Source organism: Ostrinia furnacalis, unplaced genomic scaffold (assembly GCF_004193835.3).
Source record: "Ostrinia furnacalis isolate ACB-3 unplaced genomic scaffold, ASM419383v2 OfSCF0191, whole genome shotgun sequence".
Taxonomy (NCBI): Eukaryota; Metazoa; Arthropoda; class Insecta; order Lepidoptera; family Crambidae; genus Ostrinia; species Ostrinia furnacalis.
In genome coordinates this window covers 164,116-191,574 of record NW_021130430.1, presented here as the reverse complement: position 1 = coordinate 191,574, position 27,459 = coordinate 164,116, and the positions used below count along the sequence as shown (strand labels likewise).

General features: G+C 37.7%; 1 protein-coding gene across 1 annotated transcript; it reads left to right on the top strand.

Moving 5' to 3' along the window:
- Window positions 1–466: 466 nt before the first annotated feature.
- Window positions 467–27,447, top strand: LOC114354411 (peroxisomal acyl-coenzyme A oxidase 3). Its single transcript, XM_028306785.1, has 12 exons — window positions 467–921; window positions 2,311–2,472; window positions 2,775–2,933; window positions 3,367–3,514; window positions 10,816–10,990; window positions 13,713–13,855; window positions 17,459–17,592; window positions 20,484–20,606; window positions 22,381–22,500; window positions 24,933–25,167; window positions 25,689–26,128; window positions 26,737–27,447. Exons 1-12 carry the CDS (start codon window positions 793–795, stop codon window positions 26,836–26,838), a joined length of 2,070 nt encoding a protein of 689 aa, XP_028162586.1. The 5' UTR covers window positions 467–792; the 3' UTR covers window positions 26,839–27,447.
- The last annotated feature ends 12 nt before the right edge of the window (window positions 27,448–27,459 follow it).

The following is a 27,459-nucleotide window of genomic DNA, read 5'->3' as shown; positions in this document are numbered from 1 at the left end:
TCTAGAAATAGAGTAAGATTTTTCGGATATTACATGAGCCCTTCATCAGAATACTCTTTGTCAGCAACGAAACAAGTACAAAAAGAAACAAAAAGTAATAAAACTGTTATTATTTTGTGTATGAGGACATGAGGACTAAGGAGTTAAATCAACCTAATTCATTTTCCATCACAAGTACTACTACTTTATAGTCCACTTAATTTTATATTATTGTTAGCCCCTGTTACCTAGCACGCAACTTTGCGCGCTTTCAATAATCTTACGATTTTAAATTACAAAATATTTTATCGATTATTTTTTTTGTCGCATGTAGCATCACATCACTAAAAGTTTGACAGAAGTCATCCGATCAAGTTGCTTGAGTTGCTTTGATAACGAAACGAATGACGTGTGGTCTAGTATAAATTCATTACTTTATTGGTGTGACTATTTCAAAAGCTTTAGACATACTCTCTAATCTGTGTTCAAAAGTTTTAAAGCGAGCGCGACCACCGCACGTTGTGCAGCTACCGTTGCCACCCAATCTCGTAAATTGCCGGCCTAGCAGATACCAGCAAAAAGTTAACCTCAATCGCGAATAGTAAACGATATCAAGGTGAACTGTTTTCGGGAGCTAGTGACTAGATTTGTACTTCACGGTTCGTCGTTTGCTAATAAAAAAGGCGTGCTAGGATATTCAGATGTGTCCCATGGTTACGAGTTTAGCTGTTTAGTCATCAGTGATTATAAAATCGCGCTCGAACATTGTGGAACCTTGTTGGTATTTAAGAAGTGGATTATTAGTTTAATAATATGGAAGACCTGAGTTTTATCCCGGATATTCCGAGCGGGCCCCTGGATGCGTATAGAAATAGCGCCTCGTTCGATTGGAAGCGATTGAAACTGGCTCTGGAAGGAGATATTGAGTTGTTAAAACTTAAGGTGAGCATAGCAAATGTATAACTTTTATTGAAATAAAAATAAACTGTAATAAGTGTATATTAGTCAGAATTTTATGTGGCTCAATTTTGGCCACTATAAGAAAGTTGTATTATAATCTATATATATAAAAATGAAACCCGTTTCGCGTTGTCACGGCATCACGTGTGAACGGCTGAACCGATTTCGATAATTCTTTTTTTTAAATGTTTGTGGAAGTCCAAGGATGGTTCTTACGGAAAAAAATATTAAGAAAATCTCTACGCTAAGGCGGTACGAAGTTCGCCGGGTCAGCTAGTAACTTATGTTATAACATGTAGAATAATGTTTTTAAAAAGTCCTAGTTATTTTTCATAAGTTTACTGACTGAAACTTTACTAAAAATGATATTACTTGATAAAGATTTGTATTTTATAGTAATTATGTGTAGTTCCTGCTTCAGGAATGTGTGTTTATTATTTTTCTGTAATATTAAATGCTTGTTTTGCCTCAATAATGTTTTTAAATTTTGTATAAAATGCAATTCTTAGTTAATTGCAATTCCTGTTTTTTGCCAAAAATGAACATACATTATAGTTTTAAAAAATAATAAGGTACTTAAATAAGTACAATAAAATAACATGTATGAGTGCCTGACTACAAGTACTTCCCTATTGCTAGCATGGCATTCAAGGCTCATGCTTATCTCATTCAGTCACATTATTTGGGAATCCGTAGGTATAAGAATACTTGTTTTCCTTAAAATGTCAGATGATGATGTAACCCAGATGCAAAAATATTTATATTCATTTGCTTACCTTTAGGTAAGCTTTAGCCTAGCAGGTGAGACTAAAATGCTAGATTTCCATGCTATCATTTCATTAGTTAGCATTCTAAGGCTGAGTTGCACCGTAACTTTAACCATGACCATTACGATAACCAGTGTTTTTTGTATGGACTTTAACTGATTTTCATGTTTGTTAAAGTTAAAATGAGATCCAGCTTAATGCCCGTTTTCACCATCAATCCCTAATTTTTAAGTGTCCCTTATTTATGAAAACAACATTCCCTGTGTTAGCATAGGGGTCACTAAAAAATTAGGGATTATGGTGAAAATTTGCAGAAATCTATAAAAATTTGCATGTTAGGTATTTATACGCACAATCAGAACTGTATTGTGGTATGCCATTAGGCATAGTAACTTGGTTCTTTAGAGTTTCATCAAAATCTGTCCTGTTTTTTGGCTAAAAAAGTGAGAAATCTATCTCATCTTAGCAGAGAGAAAATAATTATTTTCCTGGCACTTTTTGTTTGTAGATCATTGAAATGAAACTTCTGGGTTTCTGTAGCTGTTCCCTAACAGTCTAGAATAGATGCTTATAATCTTTACTAAGATATTATTTATTGTTGCAGTACAAAATATGGCACACATTAGAAAAGGACCAGTTGTTTGCCCACAACCACGTCACCCCCACAGTGGACGAGCAGAAACGGATAACGCAGTTACAACTGAAACGAATAAATGAATACAAATTTCTGACAAAGGAGACGTTTAAATCCAGTTACACAAAAAGGGTATGGTTTTTTTTCTACACTCGAGTAATATTTAAATATTAAACTAATTAAACTACACTATCGCATTGGGGAAACCTGTAACGTTAGTCGTATGAATGTTAAATGTATAAATATTTATTCCAATTTTTAAGTAGTTTTGCTGAATAAATAAATTTCATACTTTTAATATCCACACACTGTTATTTGCAAGATGATTTGCACCACAACTTCTCTGAATTAATGTAATTTTCCACGGTGACTTCATAATTTGGCAATTAATCTTTGGGCAGTAATTGTCTTGTAACGTTGAACTTTTTTTGCAGACGCGAACATTAATGACGATAAACGAAGCGGTCCAGTCCTTGAATCCTAGTGTTTCTGTCAAAATGGCGATAGGCATTTACCTTGTATCAAATGCGTTGCTGTCCCTTGGCACTGAAAGGCATCTGAAGTTTTATGAAGCGACGATATTGAACAGAGAGGTATGTACCTGCAAATTTCTTTCTACCTATCCAGCTCTAGAGCAAAGTTTGTTATGGGATCTACTTAGTTACTTACATAATTACGTTAAAATTGACTAGTTGTCTAGTAAATAAATTACTAATATCCCTGTTTAGCCCTATTGTTAAGTTAAATAGTGTTTTTGGTAAAAGGGGCCTACAGTTTTTCCAGCAGGGGTTGATCTAATGACTTCCCAATCCTACCAAAATCAGTTATTGTACTATTGTCCCAAAGAAGCTCTAAGCTCAGCTAGCTATATGTATTTTCACTGCCAAAATTTTATTGGAACATATTGTGAAAGAAGTTTTGAGTTTCATTACATTTTTGCAGGCCTTTATCCTGCTATAGACGACTCTTTTATCAACTTCAAATAAAAGGTTTCTCTTTTTTTCTAAAGTAAACGTATGTTCCTAGATACTGGCCAGTATGTCGCTCACCGAGATCGCTCACGGATCGGACGCGAAACTCATGCGCACGACGGCTACGTACGACGCGCGCACGCGACAGTTCGTCGTGCACACGCCCGACTTCGAAGCGGCTAAATGCTGGGTTGGTAATCTAGGTAAAATTTCGTGTGATTTTCATTTATTTTACGCTTTTGAGCTGTGGATAGATGATGGGTTTGGCAGGGTACTCACCTGCCATGTAGCACGTAACGTAGCATGTAACGTAACCAACCTTCGAGTGAGTACGGCTTGTCCACGGTCATCGCGTATCTGGCTGCGAGCTCCTGGATCCTATTGCGAGCCGCCTTTGTGCTCGCAGTGATACCGCCAGTCGGCGGGTCGCTGCGATCTCCCTGCGAACCACGCGTGAGCAGCGGGCTCGTGCCTATGTACTCACTTGATACAGTATCTGATACATTACACGCTACACGGCTAGATGAGTACCCTGCTTTTGGTAATGTAGGTCATACGAGCGTTATCGTGTGATTTTTATTTATTTTTTGCTTTTTAGCAGCGGAGGGTTAATGATGGTTTGTTACTGAAGGTAAATGCCGTGTGAATTTCAGTTTTATGCTTTCGGGCGAGAGATTTCTCTGCTTTATTATTTGCAAATTGATCGCCAAAAAATAATTGCGAAGAGTCCTTGTTGTTTTATTGTGGAACTATAAAAACGCGAAAAACTGGCCAATTTTAAAAGCAAGCTCCATGGGATCGGATCGTTTTAAAAAAGCTATCTTGAAATGTGTACATTTTTACATCAGACAGATATCATCATCGATTTATTTTATCGCGATCCAAACAAACTCAACCGGTGATAACAGATTACAAACATCGATCGTACTCTCATGACTCCCAGCGGAATTTAAACCCACTGGCCTTAGTTTACAATTATAAAATCAATGAGCAATTAAGTTAAGCTCTAAGATGTGCTCAGAAATATTTATTGGCCCACAGCGCGTGTCGAGTTTATTAATCCAAGTCAAAAAGCCGTCAAATTGCGATTCTAATTTGGCTCTCGTACGCCATACGTGGGGAGCATACGTCGCACTATCGCGTGCCGATAACGGTTGCTGTGGGCTTCAAACAACGACTTCTATGTACTACTAGACAGGCTGCTAAAATGAGATATGTATTTGAAAATGGTCTAAGTTTCTTTATTCCACTGTACATTTTGCAACAAGTATTGTATACGTAAAATAAACGATTTAGGATATTCTTTAATGAACACGCGCGTACCGGCCCCAGATCCCTAATCTGCAAGTCTGAGGCACAAACTTTGGTCCTTCGAGCCGGATTCTCATTTAGTCAATTGAGAGTAAATGTAAGTGAAGTGAGGAGCAAAGTTACATTCATGAGTTTTTATATTTTAAACTCGCTTCACGGACCGAGGTAACTATGTAGTAACATACTAGAAAACGTTGGAACGATAGTATTTGGAAATTACAACTGTCACGTTTGTAACATTGTCTTGACCCCGAGATCTGCCACGAGACCCTCGATCGAAAGTGTTAACAACAAACATAATACTTAATGAGATCGTTAAGTCATTAACATTGTTTACGCGCGCATTTTGTTTACCCGTAAAGTTATTTTAAGTAGCCGGTGCACGCACTGTGACACATGTTTATTCTAAATAGCCTATCTAATAGATTACTAAGAAGTTTTTACAAATCACAATATAGTTTACGATGGCCGTATCTAATGTATTGGGGAATCGAATTACCGCCGCGGGCGATCGACGGTTCTCGAACGGGAGGGATTTTCCGCTGAAGCAAACTGTACGTGACTTTCACAAGGCCGTAGCTGGGAAATAGGACAGTATCGTAGTAGCTCTGGACCAGAGAAATATCTTGCTTGATATTAAAAATAATTGCGAGCTGACGAAAAAATAAATAAAAAAACTTTTTATCAGGCATTTGCGAAAGGACAATTTAGACAGATCCGTGGCGGTAATTTTTATTGTAAAACGATTCCTATTTTAGCAATGAAACTTTTTCGCGCAGCGTTCGCCGCGTTTTAAATTCGTTCGAAGCTTAAGTTAACGATTGTAGTGTTTTTTTTAATTAAATGTACATATTTTTATGCAGTACAAGGCAGGTATTTTACGCAATATTAATGTTATTCTAATATATTGTAGTTCTAGTACTCACTGTTGTAATATTAATGATTTAAATAAGTCTAAAATATTAAAATGAAGCCTTTTAAAAACTGTTAACAAGACATCTGACCTCATAGTTGTCCCATGCAGTACACCAAGATACTTTTTGAATGTTTTCTTGTCACAGGAATGTAAAATGAAGAGCTTTTTAAACCTTTTTCATTTATAGTTGACTGTTGAGATTGTAGATAAGTCCTGTAGGGCTTACAAACAGAGACTTCAGCGTCATGAAAATGTACTTGCTGCATCCCTTCTACATTCTGAGAACTCTACATTCAGGCTCAGGAGAAAGCGAATAGCATCGATCTGAAGAGTTATTGAAAAGGAAACGAGGTGACACATCATGGGATGTGCAGAACCTAAACTGTCATTAATACAAATTCATCCAATCTGATAAAGGCTGATGGCTGATCGCAGATAGAATATAAAAAAAAATATATGTAGTTGACGTCAACTTTCATAATATACAAATCCAAACCCTCGTTTTTTGAAGTAGGTCAAGGTGTTACCTCGAAACAATAACATCCGATATGTAGTCTTTTAGTGTTGTTTATTATTATCACTCTTATTTTAATTTTTTTCTTCTTTTTTACGATTTGTGAGAACTATTCGATACTCTTACAAACAATGAAATATTGTACTTTAAATAGTTTAACTTATTTTTGTAGGAAACCTATTGTATTTTTTTTATTATGAGTGTGGATGTAGTTGTCATGTAACTTTTAAAGAAAACTTACATGACAACGTCTAGCTAGTCTACACTAATATTATAAAGAGGAAAACTTTGTTTGTTTGTTTGGTTGTAATGAATAGGGTCAAAAACTACTGGACCGTTTTTAAAAAATCTTTCACTGTTCGAAAGCTACATTATCCACGAGTAACATAAGCTAAATTTTATTTTGGAAAAAAATAGGGTTCCGTAAAATATGTAGATAATGTAGTCCACGCGCGCGAAGCCGCGGGCGGAAAGCTAGTTCCAAATATAATAACAGCAAAACTCGTAACAAAACTGACCTCATGTGTGACGCACAGGAAGTTCTACCTAAGTAAATGTTTATGTAGGTTCAGTTAAATTCTGATTTCCTATTTTTAATTAGTAACATGATGTAGGGAACATAAATTTAAATAATCTATACTAATATTATAAATCCGGAAGTAACTCTGTCTGTCTGTCTCACTTTCACGCCTAAACCACTGAACCGATTTTAATGAAATTTGGCATAGAGATAGTTTGAGTCCCGGGAAAAGACATAGGATAGTTTTTATCCCGGTTTTTGAAACAGGGACGCGCGCGATAATGTTTTTCTGTGTCAGACAAAATTCCACGCGGGCTAAGCCGCGGGCGGAAGGCCCATCTATTATGGTATCGCCCGCATTTTCGTTGATTGAAATGACAATACCTAGTGTACTCGTATGTAAACGATTAATTGAAACACAACGACACTGTGAGTTAGCCATTAATGCTTATTGTGCCTAATAATCATTCTTCAAGAGATTTTTAATCATAAATAGGTAGGTATAATTATTATTAACTAGCTTTTGCCCGCGGTTTCCACCCGCGTGAAATTTAGTTTGTCACAGATCATCATAAATTATAGCCTATATGTTATTCTGGGTTATAAAGAATAATACTGTAAAGTTTCATCAAAATCCGTTCAGTAGTTTTTGCGTGAAAGAGTAACAAACATCCATCTAGACATCCAAACTTTCGCATTTATAATATTAGTAGGATAGGATATGGGCTTGATCACTGTTGCTTGCTGTCTCACTGTAAAAAATAGAGTAAGAGTGTAAAAGAAAACTTAAAAGTAGGTACGTGATATAATGAAAACCTTTATTCCTAATTTCATTTTTCTAAACTCGATTAATTTATCAGTCTCATGCATGTTTTCACCATCAATCCCTAAAAAAGTGACCCCTATGAAAACAAAGTTCCTGTTAAGTGTTACCATAGGAGTCACATAAAAATAAGGCATTGATGGTGAAAACGGGCATCAATCATCATCATCATGTTTAAGGTTTTTTTTCTCTCTTTTATTTGTTCATTTTCATTTGTGTTTTCGTGTCAAATAAAGGTTTTTCTATTTCTATAATCAAAGCCCTCGATCGGATCGAATTTATCGAGTTTGATCTTCGGTCTTTATACGTTTCTTAGTAGTTTGTCTGAGAGTTGATGTTGATAAGGACAACTACTTCTTTAGATTACAAGAACGTATTAATGTTCTCGTGATTTTGTTCCGCGTAATAAAGTACAAGTTATTTGTTTTTCTCTTATTGTACTTAGTCTTACCTTATCGGAATTGGAAACGCGTGATGCGAGACATGAGTAATAGCACGGAATAAATACTGGTACTTCATAGGGAGGTAAAGTCATGTGAAGTATTAGATAAGTAACATCTTGACATTTCTACAATCACTTCAATAATCTTGCCCAGTCTAACGCCCGTATTCACAAACGATGCTTGAATAAGAATAAGAGTAAGAAAGTCTTTATTTAGCACAATATGATAGACAAAGAGTAAAAATAAATAAATAAATAAACAATTAACTTAAAAAAATAAAAATACGCTGAACAGGCGCCCGCTCAGCAAAAATCGCGACATGACATAAACGTCATGCCGAGAAGCTGGTTTTCAGCGGGAACCAATGCGTGATGAGGATTGCGCGCCCTTCTGGCCGAGAATGGTTCGTGTGTCACCCTGTTCATACACGCGCACTGTGAGACCTCATAGTAATGTTTGTGAATACGGGTGTAAGCTGATTTCACTATGATATCAGTTATCGGAAAACTAATACTTTGAAGTATTAGTTTAAGAAGCATGAACATGTCATTGTCATTGTACGATGACACATACATTTTACAGAATTGCCCCCTAGTTTGTAAAAAGATTTGATGATATCTCATTCATTAAAAAAGATAAAATGTAATGCATTTTCGATTTTATCAGGAGATATTGTACTATGATAAAACTTTGAAAACGTTTATGTAGTAGCTTTTGCCCGCGACTTCGTCTGCACACGTAGATTTCGATAAAACTAGCTAGAGCCCATGTACTGTTTTGATTTTTAAGCTGATTTTACTTTTATAGCCTGACCAGGAACATAAAAACCCTCGCCATGTTGCGGAAAACTAATGGTACTAATTTCTTTTAATGGCAACAGTAACTTAAAACTTCATTGACATGTCACCTTGCATGTCAGTCTATTGCTGTCAAAGTGTAAACAAACTTTATTTTAAATGTGCGCAATTGATTTTGTGAATTAAATTGCTAAAATCTTTTTATAGTCGTGAAAGAAAAGTGNGTGAGTCAGTCAGTGAGTGACAAAATTAAGTAACTTTGACCCGTTATAATTCTTAAACTACTGGTTCAAATTGAATGAAATTTTAAATATACCGTGTCTTTACAATGCCTGCATAGCTAATGAAAATTCAGCCTTCTAGTTTTATCCACAACGAAGTTACAGGCGGTCGAAAATGGCCTGAATTGCTTCGAGAAAAGGATGGTACGGCCGTGCCGCTATTTTGCTCGACTTGGTGGGGGCACTGCCGTGCCCCCAGATAAATAAACAATTAACTTAAAAAAATAAAAATACGCTGAACAGGCGCCCGCTCAGCAAAAATCGCGACATGACATAAACGTCACGAGAAGCTGGTTTTCAGCGGGAACCAATGCGTGATGAGGATTGCGCGCCCTTCTGGCCGAGAATGGTTCGTGTGTCACCCTGTTCATACACGCGTACTGTGAGACCTCCTAGTAACGTTTGTGAATACGGGCGTAAGCTGATTTCACTATGTTATCAGTTATCGGAAAACAATAATACTTTGAAGTACATGTTCATTGTCATTGTACGATGACACATACATTTTACAGAATTGTCCCCTAATTTGTAAAAAGATTTGATGATATCTCATTCATTAAAAAAGATAAAATGTAATGCATTTTCGATTTTATCAGGAGATATTGTACTATGATAAAACTTTGAAAACGTTTATGTAGTAGCTTTTGCCCGCGACTTGGTCGGCACATTTAGATTTCGATAAAACTAGAGCCCATGTGCTGATTTGATTTTTAAGCTGATTTTACTTTTAGAACTTTTACAAAGTAGAGTAATTTAGACTATGAGAAGTCAGAATCAGAATACCAAATGGTATGCGTAAGACCGACGACATCATAAAGGTAGCAGGAAGGCGCTGGACGCAGGCCGCTACCAACCGGGCAACATGGAAAGCATTGGGGGAGGCCTATGTTCAGCAGTGGACGTCATATGGCTGATGATGATGATGATGATGATGCGTAATAATCACACAAATATCTGTACGAGATTTGTATGCGAATTGGAGTTTTAAAAGCTTTTAAAAATAAGCATCACGTTAGTATCACACAGATATCGAGATTCTTCCATTTATCGCCTCTATTCAGGCCAGCATTTATTGTGTACTTTTTTCTTTTGTAAATTCATTCACAAAATTGATACATTCATAATCCATTTAATTTTCATAATAATATCTTTTAGTGCGGCCAATTGACTAATTCAATATAATTTGTAAGAGCGACCACTTGTCTGATTATGTATCATTTGTATGATCTTCCAATAAAAGCTGCGCCTACGCACGATTCGTCATGTTCGATGTGTGATATGATAAGTGATATTATTTCTCTCGGAATATTTATCAATGTGATAATCTTTATGAACGTTTATGGTTTTTCGTCATGTAAAATATCAAATTATAAAGAAAGCGGATTTGAACTTTGAACAAAATTATGATGATAACTTTTTGTAATATTGTACCTTACCTATTTCTTGTTGCTAACCTCTGTTTATGATTGCTTTATTGCCATGAAAATGCTACAAACATGTTTGAAATTTGATTTTTCATAGTTTCATATGAAGCCTATTTGACAGCCACTTAAACTTATGGTTCCTCGTATTTAGACTTTAACGCCAACTGCGGTCACAGGTTAATAATAAACCTGGGGATTAATCGGTTTCCAGTGACCTTATGTCGCAATTTGCTCAATTTGGGGCTGGCTTATTGGTGCTAAAGGTGGAATGACTTGGTATTATTATATTTTAATCTTTTTCCTGTTTTAGGCACTAACTTAAACATTAAGATAGCACGAAACGACTCTTTAGCTGGTGTTATCCGCTTGACAACCGCCTTGTAAACCCATTATTGTGTTATGATGCAGTACTTATAAAACCTGAAGTGTTAAGGATAACAAAAACCTATTCTTTACCTCAATTTTCTGCACTCAGGTAAAACCTGCACGCATACTCTGCTGTTCGCTCAGCTGATCACTCCAGATGGGAACAACCACGGGCTCCACGGGTTCATAGTGCCCATCAGAGACCCAAACACCCTGGAAGCATACCCTGGACTCATAGTCGGCGATATGGGGGAGAAGATCGGCGTCCATGGGATCGATAATGGGTAAGTGAACGTTGAGATAATTCATTTACATTTTATTTAGGCGATACAGCCAAATGGTGCCGATTGCCGATTCGAGAATTAGATCGTTCGATTCCCATCGTCCGCTGGACTGATGAACCCACTCCAAATACAAGCATAATATATCGTTCGTTTCAGCCAAATGACGTGCACTGCTGGACAAAGACCTCCCCCAAGGATTTCCACAAACACCGGTCCTGCGCCGCCCGAATCCAGGCGCCTCCTGCTACCTTCACCATCAACACGTCAATATACATATTATTTCCCAATCCTCATAGTATGCCCATACATGCTTCTGATTAAAGAAGGGTGACAAGAAAGTTAGCTAAGTATTCCCCGGGGTTTCTCAACCTTCACTGGTTGGGTTTCATTGAATGACTGCCATGATTATCTACTTGATAGCTAGACAATACAGGTGTTGCAGTGATGGGAACGGTAAGATGGGATTAGTCCTTTAATTTACAATATTTATTTATTTATTAATTAAAACTCGTGATGCAATTCGGTTAATGGACTCTGGTGACAATTACGGGACTATTCCCACCTCTCTTTCCCACCACTGCAACTCCTGTGTAGCCAGGATCTACAGCATGACCGCCAATAAAAACCCAACCAGTGAAGGTCAAGTTTATCCCGAGGGAAAGTTAAACTGTCATTGGACCCGCAACGAAATTAATCAGAAGAACATAGGAAGAGTTCGAAGTTGAGGTTCGACTTCCCTCCGTTGCAAAGCGGATGACAGGTGACAAACAAAGGTTTAGTAACCTTTATGAAAAGGATAATTATGCACCACGGACAATAAACATTAATTAATGGGCCTATCTTATGAGCTACTGGTGACAATTAGTACTTTTTGCTAAGTACGTTGACGTCAAGTTCAAATTCCGCTCTGATATTTATAGACATAATGTTCTAGCCTTCGAGACTCGTCCACTTACATAAGTTTATTTAAATTAATTTACATAAGTTGTATAAATTTTTGGTGGAAAACGTGATTCTTATACACGTGGTCTTCAATGACGAGCGGTGAACATTTGCTTGACAATAAACCAACAGTGTACATCTTTGTAAGAAATAAAAAGATGCAAAACAAATTCTAACCACAAGCCAATACCTAGTTATTACAATAAGGAAATACAACAACCTGAATTAGGAATATTACGTAACATCTGATAAATTGATTACAGTTAACTACGTGAGAAACAATTTCTCGTAGCCTGATACCGTTATCATAAGAGTATGATAAGACTTGCAAAAATACTACGCATGGTTGTGTGAGTCACCGATCCCTTTTATCAATATCCGCCAAGGCATCTTAACTGTAAACTGTAATCGGTTAAGTACGGTGTCTTGCGCACATAGGATTCCGTAACCTCTCTTACCACCATTCACGACTTCTTGATTTAGTTATTACAGTGTTTTTTGTAACCTTTTTCATGACACGACCCCCCTAGTATGAAAAAATATTTCGCGACGCCCCGACCGCTCGCTTTTTTTATGCATTTTATAATGTTACAAAGATGTTGTAGGGACCGAATATTTCAATCCATACGACATTTATGCGATAAAGAATCTGGATGCGGGCAGCGCAGGACCGGTTTGTTATGGAAATCGTTGGTCGAGGCCATATGTCCAGCAGTGGACGTCATTTGGCTGAAACGAACGAACTGATTTATCAGCTCGATCAAACTATCGACAAACAATGTCTGTACTACAGAGTCTGTAGTAAGCAGTCTCTAGAATCCCGCGCATCTAAATATGACACCCAATCACAAGGCTAAATTGTCTTGTCTGTGAGTAAATCCTTGAGTATTTTAAACTTGAGTAGCTATCGATTTATAACAAGGGATACCATGACCATGACGAGTCTCGTGAGTTGTGTCTACTAATCTCACTGATATTTTCGACGATTTTATCGGTATTTAATTACAAATTAAAATGTTCGTTACCTGATACCCCGGCTTATCAACAACTTGTCGTAATGTTAAACAAAATAATATTATGACTATGCTTTAATATTACATTGTCAAGTTATAGTGACGTCAATGTACATGTGCATTTTTAAAATTTTATGTAACACTAGCTTTTGCCCGCGGCTTCACCCGCGTGAAATTTAGTGTCACAAATCGGCATAAATTATAGCCTATATGTTAATCTGGGTTACAAACAATAATACTGTAAAGTTTCATCAAAATCCGTTCAGTAGTTTTGCGTGAAAGAGTAACAAACATTCAAACTTTCGCATTTAATGTTAATCTGGGTTACAAACAATAATACTGTAAAGTTTCATCAAAATCCGTTCAGTAGTTTTGCGTGAAAGAGTAACAAACATTCAAACTTTCGCATTTATAATATTAGTAGGATAATATCTATTGTAGAAATATAATTTCTACTCTTAGGAAATTCTATCCCTTCATCAGGTTTTTCTAGTTTAAACCCTGGTAGTATTTTAATTTTTTTCTTATATTACCGGGTTTTACAAAATGTGATTTCTGTTCTGCCCACGTATTTTTTTTTAAATTGCCGTATAAATAGATACATTCGGCGAACTTAATGCTACAAAACATTTTCTGCCACTGTTGACCTTCCGGGTTAGATAAAAAAACCTTTTACGTCAGGACTACGTCTTTAATCGCAAGTGGTTAGACTTGTGACTATGACCGGAATAATATTTTTTGGTAATACCACAATAATATTTCCGCAGGTTCATAATGTTCAATCAGTACCGGATACCGCGAGAGAGTCTGCTCAACAGAACTGCTGACGTCACCGAGGATGGGGTGTACGAGAGCTCCTTCTCAGACCCCTCCAGGATACTGGGGGCGGCTCTGGAGAACTTGTCTGCAGGTATGATAAATGATTACCTTTATTTTTCATTATCATCATTTATGCTCGTTTTCACCATCAATTCCTAATTTTTAAGTGACCCTTAATATAACAAAATGCCTGTTATGTGCCACCATCACCATAGGGGTCACTTAAAATTTAGGGTTTGATGGTGAAAACGGGCATTGGTCTCCAGTCTCCACTGCATTAGCACGAGCACGACACTATGGATGATTTACCTACACTCTTCCTTCTTACCACTCTTTCTTTCACCTTAATATTTAGTAGGACTCTCTCTACCACTCTTTAACCTTAATATTTACTAGGACTACATAATGTATGCCATATCAGTCAGTGGTAGGGTTTCTGATTTCTCGACCAATTTTTTTCTCGAGTTTCGGGTATTCTCGAGGCGAAAGTCTCGAGTTTTCTCGGGTCTCGAGTATTTTAATTAAAAATGTTGAAATCGGTTGAAATTTAATAAAAGCAGGTTTTTTTTATCTAATATACCTACTTTAATGCACAACAATCAATATTAGAATTTAGTACCACTTATTTTGGTAAGGAAACAAACAAAAAATGAAATCTTCTTTCATAATTAATATTAACTAATATCATAACTTAGTTATTAACTAAAGGAACAAAAGTCATAAAGTCGCGTGTACTTTAAGGATAAATAACAATAAAAAATTTGGAGCTACAATTGAATCACTTATTTTCCAAAGTCCAAATATCAAAATTACGATAAATAGTTTTTTTTATAAACAAAAAAACACTTTTTATTGATTTTTTCAATTTCTTTAGGATAACGACTTAATAAACTTTACGAGGAGGCACGTGTACCTAACAGACAGTTAACAAATTTTTCGGTCTTTAAATCAGTCAGAGTTAAACATACATCATAAATAGGTATAGCATACTCGTAGGTAAACATTATTACTTAGTTTCGATTGAGATCATTAATTGCAAATCAAATCAGTTAAAAAAGGAAGACTAGGCCAGTCTAAAAGCAACGTTAACCAACGTTAAATAATTAAAAACTTACTTTTTTCTAAGAAAACAGGCTTTCAAGAGTATTAAAGCTTCAAAATCGAAACTCGAGAATTCTCGAGCTCCGGTAATTTTTTTCTCGTCTCGAATGAAGCCACATTTCTCGAGTTTTCTCGAGTTCGAGAAGGCTCGAGCAGAAACCGTGGTCAGTGGCAATCCATTGCTGGACTTAAGCCTCTCAAGAAGCGCCTTAGAATATGATTTAGAGCTCATCAGCTCATTTAGCGCTTTAGGCTTACACTGAATTTGTGGAGACATGATCTAAAAAATCTAAAATTATTCCAACAGGATAAGGCAAAGGAAATTTTTAAATAAAAAATGTAGGAAGAGAAAAATACTGAACACCATTAAAATCACAGAGATGTTTCCATTAGGTCGAATCCGACTCTCGGTAAGATCCGAACTAATGGACACCGGGCCATACAAAAAATAACAGCTCGCTATAACATTCTAACAATCAGCGGATCATAAAAAATAGCTATGTGTCATATCCAAATTAAAGGGACCTTAGCACTCAACATCATAAGCCATGACCCATAATCGTAGGTCAGTTTATGACGCCCATACGGTAATGGCCATAAACATTTGACGAACGCGTCACTAGCGCCGCCTGGTGGCAACAAATGTCTTAGGTCAAAGCAATATTCGAGCCATTATAAGAATTAAATGAGTCTTAATGAGCGTACTATTCATTAGTGTTTCCTGAAATAAGTTTAATTAAATATTTTTTTGGGACATTAAGGATAAATATTTAATTTACCTAACCTTTATTATAAAAATGCTGTTCTTTCTCATGTGGCGAATCTTTATTCTTACACGTAGTTCGCGACACCCAAAGTGGCCACACGGTGCAGTCCTGTTGTCGCCCCTGCTTGGCCCTTGGGGGAGCCAACAGGATTTCGAAATCCTGTTGGCTCCCCCAGGGGGGACAACAGGACTGCACCGACAACACAACCTTATTCCAAGTAACAAAGACGTGTTACGAACTTTTTGGCTACCGTGGATCACGGACTATTTGATGCTGACTGTACCAGTTGTACGCTGTAAAACAATTGATTTGATTGAACAATTGTTTACAAGGGCTATTGTGTTGTGAATAAAACTTAAAAATATTGTTAGATCGAGGAATGTTTGATGTACCATAAGCATAAACAAATCGTTCCGTTTGTAGTAACGTAGTTATTGTTTAGAGTTCGAGAAAGTTCGAATGTTATAAACATGTCAGCTTAGTCCCGCGAGGTTGTTGGTATTTTTTAAATAATAAACAACAATGGTTATTTTATGTTAATGTTACAGGAAATGTATGAAATCAGTCATTGTATACAATTCCTAGCAATGAGGGCTATCGTTTTTATACTTAACAGTTGGCACCCCTAGCGATTGACAGGACCTTACTCTACAGTGGCGCCATCTTGATGAGTGCAAATGCGATAGTCCTCCTATCACTTTAGAGCTCACCAGTTGGTGCCACTGTCTTCGCTACTAGTAAGTGACAGGACCTTACTCTACAGTGGCGCTATCTGGTGAGCGCTAAAACGATAGCCCTCATTGTATAGAATTCCTAAAATCACTCGGAAATGTGTGATGTAAATATTAGACACATTTCCTAGGAAATTTATACAATTCCTAGAATTTATACATTTTCTGTAACATGAGCACAGAATACTATTGTTGTGATATTGGACGTGTTGACGGCGACAATAGGCTAGATGACAAAATTTCACGCCTATGTAGATTTTTTACTCAAAAGTGACGTCACGCGACATTTCAACTCAATATAGTACTGTAAATAAATATTCGATATTAAAAAAAAATACGTCTCCAATATTTGTTTATTATCTGTCTGACGGACTAAATAGAATTTCGATTTCATTACCCAGTCATCATCCCAATCAGTAGTTTTTTTTTATTACTGGCAAAGATGTTTACTATTTTTGTTTGCAAAATAAACTACCTACCACCTATGTTAATATCTTGCTGTAAGTCATTGTTTTTTAAACATTTGAATTATTAATGTTTTCACAGTTTAAAAAAAACTAAACAAGTAAAATTTGCAATTTTTTTACTCCTTAAACGCGTGCAATGCTAAGGCTGGGTTGCACCATCTTAGTTTGACTATAACAAACGTTTAAAAATCTGGCAGTCCATACAAAAAACACCGGTTATCGTTATAGTTACGTTTAAAGTTCGATACTCAGCCTACGGGAACGGAAGTGAGGCGTACGTTGTCACACAGTCTATCCTGCGCGTGCCCCGCATTCCAAAAATTGGGATATAAACTACCTATCCAACGTTTTTCTCTGGGTTTTAACCGGTCCAAAGTGTCTTAAGCGTGAAAGAGTAACTAACATCCTTACAAAGTCTCCTCTCATTTTAGAATATTATTATAATGGTGCGTCCACACTGGGCGAACGTGCTCGCGCGGCACGCTGGTCATCCTGCTCACTCTGCTCTTGAGGATGCATTTTTTGCAGGATGTTGATTTTGCCGCGCGAGCCCGTTCGCCCAGTCTGGACGCACCATAAGGATTGCATGTCAACATCCCTTTGCTAATTTTCCAATTTTTGTCCGCAGGTCGCGTCGGCATAATGCAGGAGAGCTGTCACTCGATATCGAGCGCGGTCGCCATCGCGGTCCGGTACGCGGCGTCCCGCAAACAGTTCGGCGGGAAGGACGCCGAGATACCGCTGATCGAGTACGAGTTACATGTCAGTTGGCCACTTGTAGTCTGGAACTGTGACTGGTAACAGTGACGGGCGGAGCTGCGATTTTTAAGCTAGTATTTTTTTTGTTAGGTTGTCAGGTTTGTCGACCGTGCCACCCCGGCCCCCCGCGCATGACTATAAGACAACCGCCTCTGTGGTCTAGTGGTTAGACCACCTGCTTCAGACGCAGAGGTCCCGGGTTCGATTCCCAGTGGGAGCAGAATTTTCTGTTTGGTTTGGTTGGTGGTAGGGCTTGTTCCAAGTCCGCCTGGCTAGCTACCACCATCTTACCTAAGTATGTCGCCATAACAACAATGTTAACAGCATTGTTGTGTTCCGACAGTTAGAGGTAAGATAGCCAGTTCCTCTGTGGTTGAGGATTCCGGGTGAAGCTCGCTACCACCTTTGGCCTGATCATCACTTACCATCAGGTGAGATACAGGCCAAGGCCTTCCTCGTTGTGGATAAAAAAAATCGAAAATGTGCTGGGTAACAGTGACGGGCGAAGCTGTTATTTTTCGTGCTAGCATTTTTACTGACAGGGTTTTATGCAATTGCAGTAAATGAGCTGTAAAATAAGTCCGAAACGGTGCCTTGTAACAGTGACGGGTGGAGCTGTGATTTTTACGCTAGTATTATAATAAAATGTATAGTAAGACATATAAAAGGCAATTTCCTGAGTGTTTATTTCACACTAAGGACATTATTCAAAATCAGATAGTGCGTGCGTGCACAAGTAGGACAAACGACAAGACATCAAGGCACCTTATGGCTTTTCGTTTTTGTTACAAAGCTGTGTGTTGTCAACTGTACAGTAATACCTACTGAGCTGGTTATAAAAATGTTGTTATTGACTAGGTTAGGTCGTCAACATTTATATTACCTAGTAGTTAGCAAACAACAAACTCTTAAAAAGTAATAACCACCGGCTTAAGATTTATGTTTTATTTAACTGGGGTCGCGTACGTCAAAGACCTTTATAAGAAACTTGTTTATGCAGCTTGTTAACTTTGTCACATAGGTGTATTTCGCCAAACACAACTTACATGGCTACTTGTATAACATAAACTAAAAAAAAATACATAGTGTGAAGAGTTGGATACTTTGGTTGTTGTAGATAGAGCTTCTTCGTAGGAGATACGTAGATAAAACACCGGACAAAATAGTTGATTAATATATTTGATGATGTTCGTGCAACAGTGGTACAAAGAGTGAAGTAATAATTAATTGAATATAAAAAGAAGACTAATTATTATGATAGAATATTACAAATTTAGGGATTGTTGCCGAGTGCAAAAGACAAATAAAAGTTATTAGCTACATGATTAATCTGTCCTCAATATTTGGTACGTACATGGTGTGAAGAGTGCATAAAGAATGATGCAATCATATTTTATAATTAACTGAGTACAAAGGAGGCACAATATTCCCACTCTTTTTTTTTAATTTCAAGAATATTGTAAAAATATTACACGTCATATACAGGGTGTTAGGTAAATGGGTATATGAGCCGACACTAACCCATGTTAACATGGTCATATAAATGGTATGGTGAAGTCAGAAAATTGATATCTTCATTTTAATTATAGACCATGTTAACATGGGCTAGTGTCGGCTCATATACCCATTTACCTAACACCCTGTATACGTCATAAATTTATACATTTTACAACTTAACACGTCCACTGCCCATGTCTGCCTTTTGCCTCCAAAATTTTTTTTTATGTTTATTATTTGTATTATTTAGTATGTAGGCAATAAAAAGTTATATTATTATTGCCTAAACATGGGCTTTTTGAAGCGTTACTAAGAAAAATCTTTATTACTAGAGCCGAGTTCCTTGTGCTGCTTCTTCTCAGCATTATTTTCCCGAAGCAATGGTAGCATTAAGTGCTCTTTATAAACTGTTTTATAATAAAATAATTTACTACGATCTTGCAAAGCCATGCTAATTGATACCTACAGTGTCGAATGATTTTGTGAAGTCGATAACATTGTTTTGCACACAACACATTCTTGTTGCAGTCGGTCCTGTTACAAGTAAATAAGATGCCAAAGTGTTTACTTGGTGTGTCATAGAGGTTCACGTGTAGAAGAGCACGTGAATACATTTCGTGGGTCGAATCACGAAAAGGCGTATCTAACAAAATGGCGATATTGAGTAAAACACACCATGTTATTAAAAAACATGCATTTTATGACCTCACAAAAGATCGTAACTGAATTCTTTTTTAGGAAGACAGTATTGACAGGTAAAAAGGGCCCGAAATGAATGTTTCCATACTTCAAATTAACTTTAAACGTCGTTCCTGTAAAATTGATATAAATCAGTTACGCCTTTTCGTGATTCGACTCACGATTTTTAGTTTTTTTTTTGCTGCATTATTTGATGGAAGCTACACAGAAATATGATTTAGATTGCCTGCAGACTACAGAAGTACAGAATTTTTGTTGGCCCATAGACGAAAATTCAATACGTATGAAAGTGCGCACACTACTCCGATTTGGTATCGGCCGATTCTTTTGTTTTGTCACTTGTCATCCGCTTTGCACTGGACTGGGACCTTAACTTCCAACTTCTCGTATGTTCTGCTGGTTATTTTCGGTGCGGGTCCAATGACAATTTAACTTTCCCCCGGGACAAACTTGAACTTCACTAGTTGGGTTAATTACTGGCGGTCAAGCTGTAGATCCCGGCTACACAGGAGTTGCAGCGGGGGAACGAGAGGTGGTAATAGTCCCGTTTATCGGCCGATTGCTCATACACTTAGAAGCCTACAAAACTATCAGTCGATAAAAAGTGTTTAATGTGCAAGGACTCTTACAGTCAACGAATTTATTCGTGTGTGTCATTTTGCGAAGTTGCTCGAAGCTCAACCGACTTATATTTCCAGCAATGGCGTCTATTCGGCTACGTGGCGGCGGCGGTGGTGTTCCGAGTCTACATCGAGAGCTTCACGCGCGTGTACCTCGGCTTCGTGGAGAAGTCCCACTCGGGCGTCAGGGTCGATAACCTGGTGAGTTAACTAGTTCTTCTTTTTTGATGATGTTGGCAATACACGTCGAGGTCGACTTGATTTGTGCCATTTTCAAGTTTATAAGTGATACGAGTTACAAAATGAGATCAATTTAAGTAATGATATAATGAAGGATGATAGATGAAACCCCTTCCCACCCTTTGAGTCTCAGTAAAGTTGTGGTGCTTTACTGAGACCTCCTATGGACAACTTGAGAGAACCAGAAGAATCACGATGCACTGTTTTGCTTCACTCGCCCACACTCATGCACGTTCACGAACACTTAATGGTTAATAATCCACCATTATTACACATTAATAGTCGCCCAAACACGAATTTGAGGAAATAAAACAAAACCGCTAACATGACGCTTCAGATTCCCGCCAAGAAGTCCGAGTTAACTCTTCATCATCATCAACATCATCAAAGGGGGCGTTTGGCCGAAAATAGCGCTTGTTAGAAATGTTAGCAAAATTGCGATCGCCATGGCAACCGCCGAAAACATGCTAAAGTTTTAGAGGACACGTTTGCTAACTTCAAAAGTGACATTTTCTCATACATTTTAGCAGTGATAGCACTTACCGCTAACAGGGCGCCATTTTTCTTACTAGCTACGCACGTTTTTTTCACACTTAGAAAGTGATTGGTTTTTCTTACATTGTAGCTTTGAATTAGCACGATGCGCCGTGATGCCTTTCTACATGCTGCGTGATGACTACGATGCGCATCACGATAAAATCTAATCGATGATTTTAGACATCAGAAGGGCTAGAATGCGCGCCGTGATATACTTTATCGAAGTCAAAATGTATGGTAAAATCGATAAAATGGCGTGATTACCGCTTATCGCGGCGCGCATCCTAGGCCTACAGATGTGTGCTTATCGTCTAAAATCGATAAAATGCTTTGATAATATAATATTATATTGTGACGCATATCTTACGCCCGTATTCACAAACGATGCTTGCTTAAGGGAAGCAGCAAATCGAACGCACAGCGTTGAATAGAGCTCTGTGAGCTCCGTGTGTGACTCTGTGCGTCCACGCGCACTGTGAGACCTCATAGTAATTTTTGATTACGGGTTAGCCTCACTGTTCTTTTTTCGATTGTGTGAGTTGTAACAACTGGCCTTAAAGCTACTTCCTTCTTCTTTTTTTCATGTCGACAATAAACCTACACAGTGTCAGCCCAAAACTCCGCCACAAGAGTGGCGTTGTCAGTAGCACTCATCAAATCCTCCTGAGTGCAGTGGGAATAAAACCGCACCTGCACTCCATGTTTATGCCATCCAAGAATCAAAAATCAAAATCATAAAAATCAAAAATATTTATTCAGTTTAGACCACAAGTGGCACTTATGAACGTCAATAGAAAATAATAAAAAAAGAAAAAGGTAGCCCTTATGGGGCACTTTCATGTCTCCTTATCTTTTGGGCCCTACCAGCGCTTCGAGACAAACATATGGCAAGTGCTGAGTCTAATCCCCACCTGACCAGATTGTCCTTACTACTTCCTGATCAGAAACAATATAATCATGAAATCTATGTATATGTAATAATATGTATAAATAAAAATGAATTGCTGTTCGTTAGTCTGATTAAAACTCGAGAACGGCTGGGCCGATTGAGCTGATTTTGGTTTTAAAATGTTTGTCGTAGTCCAGGGTAGGTCTAAACGGTGAGCAAATAAGGAAAAATTGCGATGGCTTATTTATTGCCTTTAAGGCGGAACAGAGTTCGCCGGGTCAGCTAGTATACGATGTTTTTCTTCGTCAGAGCGAAGCAGTAAGCGAGATCCACGCGATGGTGTCTTGCAGCAAGCCGCTACTAACGTGGACGGTGCTGGACGCCGCTCAGCAGTGCCGCGAGGCGTGCGGTGGCCATGGCTTCCTGAAGGTAACCATTTACACATCAATATTATACTTTTTTTTATGCATAACAGGTATTTGACCACAGTCGCACCTGGTGTTAAGTGGGATGCGGTCTTGGATGGTACATATCTGCCCTGTAAGTGCCTATTCACTCTCGCCTTGAAAAGACTCGGATTATAGTCTTCGGGAAAGACAGCAGGCAGCGAATTCCAGTCCCTAGCTGTTCGCATTATAAATGAATCATCGAGACACTTAGTGCGAGCTGGTGGAATGATTGATGATTATTTTTACCGTCTCGATATTTTACAGGATGAGAGCAGGGGTGGCCAACTTGATTAAACATAAGATCTACTGTTTACTAACGAAACCCAGGGCGATCTACCACTTACATACTTCTTGAAATCTTAAATGAAACAGCATAGTTTAGTACACAATCATTTAGTATTTTTTGCCTTGCCACGATCGACTGGACTGGACTAATAGTCGCGATCGACCAGTTGGCCACCCCTGTTATAGAACTTTTTTCTTCGCGGCTCTGGTATAAGAGGACCTCCGGCCCGCCGTAACGGGTTACGGTCTGTTCTACGCCGATACTCAGTCAGTTCTGCTGTAAGGACAGTTAACCAAGACTCCATGTTTTCTGTTGACATGTCGGTATATGGCACGTGAGCCAGCTGCTCACGTGATTTGTCGATATTGTATGTCACATTGTTTTCTTGGCTTCCGTTTAGCTACAGAAAATACTAACAATATGGTTATGTTAATGAATCACAAGGGTTATTTCACTTGAACTTCGTGATTAATTATTGAAAAAACAAAAATCCCAACTACGTAAAAATTTACTAAAAAGATTAAAACAAGTCAACTTAGTGTTCACAAATGCAGTCGGAGGCATCAATGACTGTTCTTTTGTTGATATGTATTTCAGTTCATTTTTACGCAGTTGGGTTTTTTGTTTTTTCAATAATCATTTTAGATAAATAACATGAATTTTTGTAAGCTAGGTACTTAAAAAATAGGGATTGCAATTGCTGGATCCAGCATACAGCAATCCAGCTGGATCCAGCGCCTTTTTAAACATGCTGGATCCAGCAATGCGGATCCGAAAACGTATTAATTTCTATTGCTTAGTTTCGAATTGCCGCTATTTTCAAAACGGCGCGGTGACGTTGCCGTTCCGTTGTTTTGTGGGTTGAACGGCGTCTCTCCGAAGTTACTGGTACGTTAGTGTGCTTGAAAAATCCAAAAAAGTATGAAGAAGCAGTAAAAAATCTGTCTATTTTCCTTTGCCAAAAAAGAATGCGATGCGGCAGGAGATGAAAACCTTGTTTTAACGAGTAAATAAACAAAATATTGTAGAGCCGGTGCAAGAAGATGAGGATATCATGGAGTTAGAAGATATGGTCTAAATGATGACGCACAACCCGTGAAAATTACTTTAGTGCAACGGCTTGAGATGGAACTTAAAAGAGAGAAGGATAACTTTAACAAACAAAAGCTAAAGCCAAGTGGTCAATTAGAATACGAAAAGGTCCTGAAAAAAAGAAATGAGCGTTTATGAAACCGAAGGAGTGCGTGGTGAACATTTATCCAGTGGCGGCGTAGCATGGGTTGGCACCCGGGCCCTGGAAGATGTTTTCAAGCTTCTGGACTGGAGCGGATTCGGCATAAATATCAACGGCGAGTATATCACCCACCTTCGTTTCGCGGACGATATCGTAGTCATGGCTGAGACCGTGGAGGACCTAAACACAATGCTCGATGGCCTCAGTAGAGCCTCTCAACAAGTGGGTCTTAAAATGTACAGTAATAATGCTAAATAACAGGAAATACAAAAAAATACATAAAATACACAAAAAAGGCCAACAAATAATAAAAAATGATACTTTTTGAAAAAAATCTGCTTAAAAATTCGTGTTTTTTTGGTTATTTGATAACTTTGCAATTTATCATAGCAAATGTTGTGATAGGGATAGAGACATGCGATTTTTGGTTTTACAAAGATAATACGATAGAGAACAATACAAAGTAATAAAAACCACCGGTTATAGGGGCGTTTTTTGGAGAAATTTATCAAATAACCAAAAAAACACGAATTTTGAAGCAGATTTTTTTCAAAAGTTTCATTTTTTATTATTTGTTGGCCTTTTTTGTGTATTTTATGTATTTTTTTAGTATCGCCTGTTATTTAGCATTATTACTGTTTTTATTTTATCAGGATATACCGCTTAGTTTAAAAGTTATTACGTTTTCTTTACAATAAGTCATTGGAAGAAAAAAAATTCAATAATTTTTTTTAAAAAAATCTCAAAAATGTTTTAACCTCTTTTTTGTCGATAAAAACAGGTCTAGTTTCATCTATTTTCATATGTCCACTTTAACGTGACTCACACTGTATTACTGAAGTTTCTGTAGTGTTGAAAGTTTAATTTTATAAAAATATCTCTCTGCCTTCAGTGCGCAAACCTAGGCGACATCAGAAGCAACCACGAGCCGACAGTGACGTACGAGGGAGACAACAACGTGCTATCTCAGCAGACCGGCAACTGGTTGCTTCGTCAGTACGAGGCGGCGCTGGCCGGTTCAGCGGTCGACTCCCCGATAGGGACGGTCACCTTCTTAGCAGACTATAGGAGGATAATGCAGAGTACGTTTATGTGTACGGAGACGAGCCAGCTGAAGACTACTGAATGTGAGTTGGAAAATATAATTATAAATACATTTACTTTGAAACGGCGCCATCTAGTCTCAAACTCAGCAAAGTCTGTATACTATACCAACCGGTAAACACAAATCGGTGAACATACTGTGGCCTAATTCACGTATTTTGACACAGTCATAATATCGTTGACGTTTAGAAGTCGTCCTATTGAAAAACAGTTTCTAAATCCGTATTCACAAGGGTCATTTCGATAAAACAATTACTCGATAGGATCGCAACTCAGCGATTTGTTGTCTTTAAAGTGTTGTTACGTGAATAATAAGGCTACTGTTTGTTTTTTTGTAAATACCTACACCCATATAGCACATAAACAACATCCAGATCAATGCTTCAAACAGATTTATATTTATGTAAAACAAATAAAACATCTACTAGGTTTCAGGGTTTTATAAATTCCACAATTTCTGTAGTTCACATGAATGGCATTTTACTCTGAAAATAAAACAAGCGGGTGAATTTTTATTCATACTTTCTTTTATATCCTTTTACAGTCATAATAAACACATACAAATGGCTGATATGCTGGCTGCTCAAAGAGACACATGAAAAATACGAGTCTGAAATAGCTAGCGGCCTATCCAAGTTCCAAGCCAGGACCAAATCACAAGTGTACCGGTGGAAGTGTCTGACGCGAGTGTACGCGGAGTACCTATCTATCATCTTCTCTCTGGAATCCATAGAGAAGAAAGAGAAAGAACTACAGCCAGTGATGTATAAGTTGTTTTATTTATACGGGCTGTGGTCGCTAGATAAGCATTTGGTAGAGATGTACCAAGGGGGTTACGCGAGCGGGGAAGCCCCTACGAGGTTGATACGGGCGGCCATCTTGGAATTATGTTCGGATGTCAAAGGAGAAGTTGTTAGCGTAGTGGATGCGCTTGCGCCGACGGATTTCGTGCTGAATTCCGTGCTCGGGAAGAGCGATGGCAATGTAAGTATAATTTTATTATTATTAAATTTGTTATTTGTGACGTGTGTTTTATATTTTATTTATAAATTTTTTCAACGCATAAGTATAATTTAGTTGTTATAAGTGCGTTTATGTGCGCATTAGTGCGCAATGATGCAAAAAGAAGTTGATATCTTACGATATTATGTACGTTGTTATACGCATTTTACGCTCGTATACTAATATGAGACCATTTAGGCGCTTAAAAGTTCAACAAATCAGTATGCCCGTTATTAGAATACATTTACATTGTCATGAAACTATGCTGAAGCCTTTTCATATTGTCGTACCTAAGAGGGGCAGGCAGTGTGTAAAATGTATAAAACACTCCCAAAAGTCGAATTTTTATTACAACCTGCTGCACTGTACCCTGATGGCTAAATCTTTTACATCACATTTTGAACATTACTGACGTGAAATAAGTTTCAAAACTAAATTACGGACGACGGCACGTCAACGTAACCACTGTGGGTTCTTGTGCAGTTGTAATAGGGGCGAGTTTGCAACAAAAATGGGTAACCTGATGTGCTGTCGTGTGTACATACAATACTTTTTCTATACATATTAAAATAATATTTTTATTTTTCCAGCTGTACCAAAACATTGAGCATGCCCTATTCAACGCGCCCGGTACCATCGGCCGCGCGAAATGGTGGAGGCAGGCCATCACCAAGATGTCGTCTAAGCTGTGAAAATACAAGGTCTTCTTGAAGAGGTATTATCTGTAGTTATTGTATATTGTTTTAGGACGTTGTTGAATTTATACAGGATGTTTAAGGGTTTCCATGGATTTACTAAAGTCATTATTATGAGCGATTGGGTCAAGATAAGTTTTTAATCATGGTACAACTATACAGTGTGTAAAAATAGTACTTACCTCCAAATGTCACAGTTACTGAAGTCAATATTTTGGTACTGTGTCATTCAAATCATAGGCAATGGGACTATCAATCAATTAGTGATATTGAGTTGATTCCGGGGGAAAGGTAAAATTAAATTATTTTTTTATTTGGAGAAGGTAAATAGGTGACAGTTTAGGTGTAAGGTAGTCTGTCACAGGCAAAAGTATTATTCTTTCTTTTCTTTCTTTCAATGGTAGATTGATCCGAAGATACGGAAGCGACAACGCAGGAAGACAGAATATGCTTTTTGAAACTGTCATGAAAGTCAATATCGTACCTAGTATATCTTGTTCATAATAATAAGTGTAACTTTCCAAACAACAACCTGTATATATTTCGGTTAACGTCAGACTTCCAAGTGACAAATATTTTTAGGCTTGCATTCTAAAACTGAACCCAACTGTGATTAGN